At 45.7% G+C, this 9,664-nt stretch overlaps 1 protein-coding gene across 1 annotated transcript in view; it reads left to right on the top strand.

Annotated features, from left to right (window-relative positions):
- Window positions 1–9,664, top strand: part of LOC103473192 (microtubule-associated tumor suppressor 1 homolog) — a 50,343-nt gene that overhangs the window by 33,173 nt on the left and 7,506 nt on the right. The window contains exons 8-10 of the mRNA XM_017303863.1: window positions 1,635–1,732; window positions 1,807–2,127; window positions 7,982–8,048. Of these exons, the coding sequence (XP_017159352.1) occupies window positions 1,635–1,732; window positions 1,807–2,127; window positions 7,982–8,048 (486 nt within the window). The remainder of the gene's footprint in view (window positions 1–1,634; window positions 1,733–1,806; window positions 2,128–7,981; window positions 8,049–9,664) is intronic.

Below are 9,664 nucleotides of genomic sequence, written 5' to 3'. Positions count from 1 at the left end.
GTTAGCGCAGCTAGCTTTAGCTAGCTTTACAGTTAGCGCAGCTAGCTTTACAGTTAGCGCAGCTAGCTTTACTGTTAGCGCAGCTAGCTTTACAGTTAGCGGTGCCCAGTGCTCATCAGTCACAAGGGGAAGAGCAGAAAAGCAGCAGCTCATTATGAAAAGCTGCTGATCATAATTAGTAATGGTTTATGGCTCGTATTGAACAGATTTCTGGATGTCGATGTGTTTCTCTGTTCATTATCAAGAGAAATCAAAGGTGTGTTGTTAAATCTGACAGCTCTCCGCTTGAACGTCTGGTCCGGTTCTGACCCGGTTCAGACGCTGTGAAGAAGCCAGAATCCCTGAATGAGGGATGAAACTGTTAGTAAATGATCGATCAGGATTGATTCACATTGATCCTAAAATAACCAAACCGTAGAGAAACGGCAGGCTTGAGCCATGTTGTCCTGCTCAGCGGCCGCCAGCAGGGGGCGGTGTTTGCCTGAAACTAAAGGAGACGCTTCTCGGCTTTTGATTTAAAGTCTGAGCCTAGATCCCAGAGGAGTGAGAGGTCTCACTCTGCTTCTGATTTAGAGGAGCCCCCGGAGGAAACATGCAGCTTGATGCTAAAGATGGAGAAACGTTCTCTGCTCTTCAGTGTCAAACGTTCATTTCTATTTAAAGTTTATCGACAAGTTCTTTAATTATTATGCTGTTAACATCATATTACTGGAAAATGGTCTCAAAACAACAATATTATCATTTACGGGAATAACTTCTGGGACATGTTTTTGGCTCTAGTGGCCTTTATTTGATCGTTAGTTGGGTAATGAGAGAGGGGGAGGACATGCGGCGAGGGTTGCCAAGGCTGGGAATCGAGCCTGTGACGGCTGCGTCGAGGACTGGGGCCTCCATGTGTGGGTTGTGCTGAGCCCCTGCGCCACCACAGCACCCCAACTTCTGGGACAATTAATAGACGTGTTATTGTGAAAGGCCAATTATCACATTTTAATTGAAAGCTATATGTCGACAAGATAAACATTTTCATTTCAAAAATCCTTTTTTCTGCTAAATCCTTGAATAAATATACAAATATATTTATTGGTTTGATCTGTTATTTTGGTTATAAAACACCAGATTGATGCAAGAAGCTCAGAGCTGGTGAGTTTGATTAATAGTTGTTGTTTTTGTCTGAAATATCAAACTGTGACAAAATGTCTCAGCTTTAGTTCTGCTGGTTTGTTTGGTTCTGATCCAATCAGCTGCTTGTGGACCTTTTAGCTCTTGGTCCTGCTGCAGCCCGGTCCAGTTTCATGTCGTTTGAAGCTCAGATATCTGCAGACGGCTGCAGTTTCCACCCGGCCGGTGAGTCAGAACCAGAACCCAGAGGAGCCGACGGTCGATCGGTAAATGGATGCATTCAGAGGAAGCTCTAAATGTTTCTGCTCTGGTAATGGACTGCTTAATGTCGCCCATCACTACCTCGGCCTCCCATCATGCATCAGTGTGAGCCTGAGCGTGGGGCGTGTTTCCTCGGAACCAGGCGGGTCGGCCGTGTTGTTTTCTCTCTCATGTCTGGAGGAGGAGGGTTTGGGTTTGTGCGGACGCCATGCTGAACGTTTCTCGGACGCTAACGCCTCGACGTTCTCTTGCAGTGGACAAAAACAAGCCGGCGACGAGACCCGCGAGCGGCGGCGGCTCCCAGATCACCACAGGGAACCAGCAGAACCAGCAGAACCTCCCAGCTGAGCCGGTACGTCCAGCAGCACCGCCTGCTTTGGTTCAGATTGAAGGATTTTATCTAAATCTGACGTTTTCTGTCCTCAGGCACCAGATGTTCTGAACGCCAACAGCCCAGTAACACCAGCTCTCCCAGTCCCGACCCCTGATGGCTCCAGCGCCACATCCGGGTCCGCTGCACCCACCGGTCCGGGGCTCAAAGCCAGAACCGGGTCACGGTCCAGCCCTAAGCACGGGCCCCGGCCGCAGCACGCATCCCGCCCTGGAGCGGCGCCGGCGAAGCCGAACCAGAACAAAGAGCAGGTGGAGAGGAAGAACCAGGCCATCGTCCAGCTGAGGAGGCTTCTGGTCCAGGGGAACCGCAAGGTGGAGGCGCTGGCCGCTGTCATCCAGCATCTGTTCTCTGAGGTACGGAAGCTTCTGCTTTACCTGATGTTCCTCTGAAAACAAAGTTCTGGGCCGAAACCGGGAAGAAAAGCTGCCAAAGTCCAAAGACGTTCTGACTTTAACGGGGTTTGGATTGTTTGATGTAAGTTTGATGCATTCTGTGGCGTTTGACCCGTCATGAATCCGCTGGAACGGACCAAACGTCTGGGTTTGAATCCTCCGAGTGGTTTGCTCCTCTGCTTCCAGGCCTCCTTTCGCTTTGAGAAAGATCCAGATGGACGTTTTACTAGCATGCTAGCTTCTCCACCTTCCAACAAGCTCACACACAGTGTTTACGTTCTTTTTACCGCTGGAGAGGAACCTCTGCATTGCACCGAAGTTGACTGGTCAAACTGGTATACAGGAACATTTTCCTGCTGAACGTTTCAGGTGTCTGCTGACGTCACCAAGCTATCATGACTGGAAGACTAATGCATCTGAGGAGGAACCTGGAGCTCATTTTCTGAAGGTTTGTTGTTGGAGACCCTTAGCATCCAGCTAAGCATCATGTTGAGCTCAGTGCCGACTCCTCAGAGCTCACCTGGTTTCCTGCCTGGATAACCTGTGAGGGTAAATTTCAGATCCACCTCAGCTGACTCTCTGTGAGGTAAAGAAGCTCGACGACGACGATCCCCTTCAGTCGCGGTTCAGGACCTTCAGGTGAACATGGAACCAGATGCTCCTCCCTGCTGAAGATGAACCACTTCCTCTGGAGGCAGAGCGTGACCTCTGACCTGAAAGGGTCTTTTAGCTGGTTCCCAGCTGGGAGCTGATCTTTGTCATCTGGAGGTTTTGCAGCTTGGTGATTGCTGAGCAGATTCCTAACCTGTCACACTTCAGATGTTCCCAAACAGAGGAGCCTCCTCTCCGCTCCTGTTTGGGCTCGTTCATTACCGGTCGGCCCAAACAGAGCTAAATGAGTGGAAACCATCAGATATCAGTTCCACGCCTCCCTGCCCTGCGGCGGCCGGCGCCGCAGCCTGTCATTAAGGAGATGGGACGGGTTTCTGTCCTCACCCAGAAACAAGCTGCTGAAACGCAGCGCGATGATGGACGTCGTGGCAACAACCAGGCTGCGATTAACCTGAGATGGTCTCTACTGAATGATCCAAACCTTCCCTTAACCCAGAGCTCAGCGAGCAAGGTTTTCTTTTTCAGCCTGGTTCTTGTGTAAAACCCAGTTTGCTCTCATTTCTCTGGTTGAGTTGATGAAAAATCCACATTAGAATCAGACAGAAATCATCTGTAGCTATAAAGGAAATTTAATTTTTGACGAATGGTTTGCCAAAATCATCAACTCTTCCTGATTTCATCATGTTTTCCCAGCATGTAGATTTTACCTGCTGGATCATCATTGGATCATTAGATCATTAGATCTGTTCTCTGGTTGCTGCTTTAAAATGATGAAAAAGACAAAATATTCTGAGCGCCTCTGCAGATCATGAAAACATTTTCTGTTTGAATACCTGAAGCTGTAGCAGTAGTGGCACACCTTCACTAATTGTGCTAATGCTGGAGGCTAACTTTTAGCGCTTTAGCTAGCTTTGAAAACGATTAGCACTCTTAGCTTCCCCTGAATTTAGTTTTCCAGATAAATTCTTAATTTGTTTGGAATTTTTGTAAACTTTCAGTTTAACATTTGTTCAACATTTGTTTTGAAATTTTGGTGGCTAAACGATTATTTTCATGCTCTTATTCTGAAGTCTGTTTATGCGGAAGTTCCATTTCCTTTGTTTTTCAGAGAAACTTTATTGAGAAAATGACAAGTTGACAACAAAGGAAGGAATGTTGTCAACCAAATCAACAACAGCCGGGCTGTTGATTTAAAAAATGTACATAGTTCCCACAAGCCTGAAGCGGAAGTGATCCGCGCCGCTGAACCGCCATCTTGGTAGGCAAGTGCAGCACAAAGCGTTGATGAGCCATGGCTGCAAGACCAGACGCCAAGTAGAGAACTCAAAATGTGTAATTGTTGTAATGTTCACCTCCTGGCAGCAGGTTCATAGTTATAATCTATCTAATCTATAATCGATCAGATCCTGATCTCAGCTCCTCTCACCATCCTGTGCAGGGCATCAACTCCCAATCAGTTTGAGTCTGAAAAATATGTCTGATCAGTTGTTGCTGCTGATTGGCTGATTCTGGCTGCTGATTCTGGCTGCTGGTTGGCTGATTCTGGCTGCTGATTCTGGCTGCTGATTGGCTGATTCTGGCTGCTGATTGTGGCTGCTGATTGGCTGCTGACTGGCTGATTCTGGCTGCTGATTGGCTGATTCTGTCTGCTGGTTGGCTGATTCTGGCTGCTGATTGGCTGATTCTGGCTGCTGACTGGCTGATTCTGGCTGCTGATTGGCTGATTCTGGCTGCTGGTTGGCTGATTCTGGCTGCTGATTGGCCGGGAGCAGCAGGATCTCCACATCCTGGATGCAGAGGCTGTTCAGTAAATATTTGCTCCCATAGCAGAGCTTTGCTCTGACTAATAATAAAACGGTTAAAAGTGTTCCTCGGAGCAGTTTCCTGCTGGAACCTGTTCCTGCTCCGGTTCTGTTGATCCGAGCCGATGGGCTGTGAATAATCTCACCGCCAGCTCTGATCCTCCCCAGGGGATTCATTCTGAGTGGTTCTGTGTCTGGATGTCAGGACGAGCCGCCAGCGCCGCGCGTTGCAGTGAAAGTCCATCATTATCTCCACTTTTACGACCCGACCTGCATTCAGACGAGCCGGCGTTGTTATGCAACCGAGGGCTCATAAAAATTCCTTCGTGTGTCCAGATAACCTTCCTGATTCTGCAGCAGCGAGTTTTCTCTGAAGCCTGGAGATTTACCTGATCTGCTGCTGATCAAGGTTTCCTGCAGAACCGCAGCAGAACCTCACTGGGTCGGCACTGCGACTGCTGCAGGAAAACGATCCCCTGATCGGCTTTAGCTCGTCTCTCTTCCGTTCAGTGAAATCTGTCAGCGACAGAACCGTGCATGACTGAGCTGATGATGGGCTGAAAGCGGCCGGGTTCAGGCCCGTTAGAACCCAACGCTGCATGATGAGTCAGCGCTCAGCATTTAGTTCTGTTTTTATTGTGATTTTATTACTTCTTCCTGTGATTTTATACAGTATAAGTGGAGTTTCAGTAGCTCTGCTAAATGCAGGATGAGTGACTGATGGGAGCGCAGCAGGGCGCTAACTTCTAAACCTTTCTTTAAGGTCAACTGCTGTCCCCCATATTTAACCATAAACGGATCATGAGAACATGGAGTTCTCTCTGGTTTTCTCTGTTCTGCTGGCTGGTTAAAGAAACGCGACCCGACTCGTCCAAGCAAATGATTTTGGTCTCGCAGTTTAAATTTCCCCTTTAAGTTTCTGTCTTTGTTTGAATTTAATTTGCTTCATTTGTCACAAGTTTTGTTTTGAGTCACCAGAGGGTCTGAAAAGCTGCTGACTATAGAGACAACGTCTGGAGGTTGGCAGCAGTTTTCCTTTCTTAGGAGAAGATTTAACTTGTCAGGGATTCCCGGAGGGTTTCCACTGGGAATACCACAGGGAGCCTCCAGGGGGAGCCAGAGAGCATCACTGGGTTTTCCTGCGGAATCAAACAGAATCTGTGGTGGTTCTGGATCATTGGACCAACCAAAACTAGTCGATTAATCGAACAAAGATCTTCTCTCAGAGACAGATGGCTCATTGAATCATCAGGTTGGCCCCATCATGGCTTCCAGTTTCCCTCCTCCCGCTCAGCACCTGACAGAAATAAACTGTGAAGGCGGTGAGGCAGGAATGCCTCCAATGCAGGCGCGCCGGTTTGTGACGAGGCGGAGCGGGAATGACCGGCATTCCTGCGGATCCCGGCTGCAGGAGGAGGAACAGGTAGGAGGGCGGACCGAGGCTCCAGAGCTGCTGGCCGCTGAAACATGGGAACCACGGAGAGCAAAGCCCCAGGCAGGTCCAGCCGGAGCCTCCAGAACCGGCGCAGCAGGAGGCGGAAGGTGGGTCCGGTTCTGGTCGCTGTTTTCACAGCTGCTGTCATGAAGTCACTGGGTTCTGGTCGGGATCAGGATGTGGGTCGGACCTGCTGCTCTTTCATCTCTTATCTCTGATTTGATCTGAGACGCTTTGTTTGAACTCCCGGACCAGAACCAGAACCAGACCTCTATCGGGTTCTGGAGAGAAGCGGCTCTTCATGCATGGACTCTGCAGAGGAAACGTGGTTCCGATGTTTTCCGAGCCGCTTCATGTTTCCGAGTGTAAACAGAGGAACCGGTTGGCTGATCCATTTCAGGAGCAGAGGTTCTGCTAGAACCCGGTCAGAACGGATTCAACGAAAACACAGAATGTTAAACATGGATTTCCTTCAAACTTTGTTTCGGGTCGGAGAGAGGAATCTCCTGCAGCTGAAAGGAGTTCTGCCGGGTCGGGTCGGGTCGGTTCGGGTCGGCAGCGTGGAGCTGTTGTGTAAACAGATCCGGACTCGGCTCCGCTCTGCTGTGGAAACATTGGACCGGTTCCTGGTGGTTTTAACCTCAACAACGGCTCATCACGACTTTTTGGATTCTGCGGCTTTTCCACTGAAACTGAATCCAGTCCAGCACCTGAGCAGAAAATGTTCCAGATTTGGATTATTTAAAACAAACGGATGGAAGGATTATTTCATCCTCAAGATTAAATTATCAAAGTTAATCCAAGATGAGATAAATTAATCAAAGCGAAGCTAAACTAAAAAATCCCAGTGATTCTGGGCTAAACTCTGTAATGACTAAACTAACAAAACAAAAACTAGCTTAAGCTAAAAAAACACGAGTTAAGGAAGGTTAAGCGAGCTAAGCTAAAGTAAGTAAGGCTACATACCGTCATGCAACCTAAGCTAAAAGAAACATAAATAAATAAAAGATTAAATAATGTCAGTCAAAATAAGTCATAATACTGTTTAATCCCATTTAATTAAACCCAAACTGATGTAGGCTAAGCTAATTATAGCTAAGCTAGCCGAAGCTAAAATAAAAGTTACGCAGGTTATAATAGGATCTTTTTCCTTCATTTTTTTAAAGGTGATGTTGGCTTAACTAAGTTAGGCTAAGCTAATTAACAAAGGTAGCCTAACATAAGATAAGGTGCAGGAAAATAAACTGAGAAAATATCAAATAATGTCGGTCAAGAGAAGTCACAGGTTTGCTAAGCCAAGCTTAAGTAATCCTATTTAATATAACCTAAGCTAATATAGGCTAAGCTAACCTGGGTTGAATGAGGCCAATAGGCTAAGCTAATCAAAGCTAAGCTAAGATGGGTTAAAATCACACAGAATAAACTCAGTGACTTTAAACTAGACCAGAATAGCATTAAGGTAGCCTATTAGCTTTGTAATGCAAATTAATGTAGGAGCTGAGAAAACTAGATTGTTCTTAGCATTAGCTAAACTGAACCAGGCTAAACAGAAGCTAAGCTAAGTGTTTTTAAACAATTTTTTTTATAGCTATATAAACTAGTTATAGAAACTACAACTTCACTGAACGGCTGAAGTGAAGAAGAGATGATCAATCATCTGATCTCTTACTGCGTTAACATTTCCCAGATAATATTTCCTAGTGAATCACGGAGTTAAAATTATATTTTCTGTCAGTTTTTTAAAATATTTTTTATTTTGTCGCAATAAGTCTTCTAATAAAATTATTTGTTTTTAGGGTTTATAAGTAAAGCATTAGTGTGCAGCCTGCCTTTAGGCAACTAAAATGGTAAATAAAGTTTGAACACATTTTTCATGTAACTAGAATAAAATCACTTTGTGGGCTGATGATCAGCTGCAGACGTCGAGTTTCTCTGGCCTCTTACCGGCTCTCTGTTTTCTCTGCAGCGAGAGGAAACCTTAAAGAAGAAGAAGGATCTGTCGTCGGAGCTGGAAAAGCTCAGAGCGGACCTGGGTAAGAGCTTCTCTACTGCAGCGTGCTCCGTCTAACCCCCTATTTGCATGTGAAACGCCCGCAGGGCAACGGCTGCTGGGAGCGTATAGTGGTGTTGTTGCAGCTGCTGCATGCAGGCTGCGACCTGCAAACATGGAGTCACCGCAGCTTTATGATCACATGATGAGCATCTTCAACACATCAGGGCAGAAAACCCGCTAAACGACGCACATGCTTTTATTTTGAAAGAGCCCACATGGATTTCCTGATCAGAAGGATTTAGAAAAATATAATAATGTAAATAATCCCACCAATAAGAGTTTATTTAGTCAGTTATTTAAAAAAGCAGAAACCAAATATGTTGACACTTTGTATTGAAAAGTGTTTATTCTTTATTTCCTCCTTTGGTAGATTAAATTATTTTGAAGTTGACATCGGGTTTTTAAATCAAACTGTAATATTTAATAAGTTAAATTATTCTCCTTTGGTTCATAAATTCAGATTTGATGATTAATCATTCTGAACAACAAAACCCCATTTATTAATTTAAGAAGAAAAAGTGGAAATGAAACATTTAAGACTGAAATGATGATGATGATGAGCAGAGCGAGTGATGAAGAGCGGCTGCTGCAGAAATCTTCAGGGAAACCAGTGGGCCCAAACTGAAATGGTGTGGGAAACTGGGCCAGACAGAACCAGGCAGCAGAAATAACCCACCGGGCCAGAAATAAGAGCGTCGCCGTGGCAACGGATGGTTTCCTCCCAGCAGCTGCTTTTCCTGAACCTGGAGAATTTTCCTGGATTTACGGAATATTTCTCCTGGTTTCTTTTAGCTTTAGCTAACAGCGCCTCTGGCTGTCCCAGGCTCTTCCCCGTAGCATGATGCTGCCGCCACCAAGTATAAGAACAACGTGAGGCGGTTCAAAGGTGTGAATATTTCTGCAGCTCCATCCTCCAGACGGTAGAAACAGGAAATGGAACCAAAAGGAAAAAAGCTTCAGCTAAAAAAACAGCAGCAAGTACGAAACGCTGAAACCGCTCCACAAGGCAGAAGTCCTCCAGACCTCTAGGGGGAGCTGGTGTTTATGCTGCTGGTCAGTAATATTGTAAAAGACATGAAGCATGTTATGGACATTTCATTTATCAAAGAATGATGATCAGGAATAAGAGATGAATCTTCGGACCCGTCTCACTGACCCAGTAATCGGATTAGATTACTCCTTGAAGAAGTAACTTAGTTAGATTACTTGATTCGGAAAGTAACTAAGTTACCTGTGAAAATTACTTTGATCTTTGCCAAAACTTAATTGCAAGTTATTTTATAATAGTAACATCAACAATGTGTCCATTATAAATTTGAACAGAAGGGGAGATTGTTTACAACAGTACAAAAAACTTTAGTAATTTGTCTGTTCCAGTCTGGAAAACTCCAAGAAGGATTTTAGCATAGACACTTTAAAGACACAGCGGGACGGTACACACACACACACACACACACACACACACACACAATGCAACACACACACACACACAATGAAACCAACACACACACACACACACACAATGCACCACACAAACACACACACAATGCAACACACACAAACACACACACACACACACACACAATGCAACACACA

Source organism: Poecilia reticulata, linkage group LG1 (genome assembly GCF_000633615.1).
Source record: "Poecilia reticulata strain Guanapo linkage group LG1, Guppy_female_1.0+MT, whole genome shotgun sequence".
In the NCBI taxonomy this organism is placed as follows: Eukaryota; Metazoa; Chordata; class Actinopteri; order Cyprinodontiformes; family Poeciliidae; genus Poecilia; species Poecilia reticulata.
Note: the sequence above shows the minus strand (reverse complement) of the source record. Positions and strands in the feature narration are given on the sequence as shown.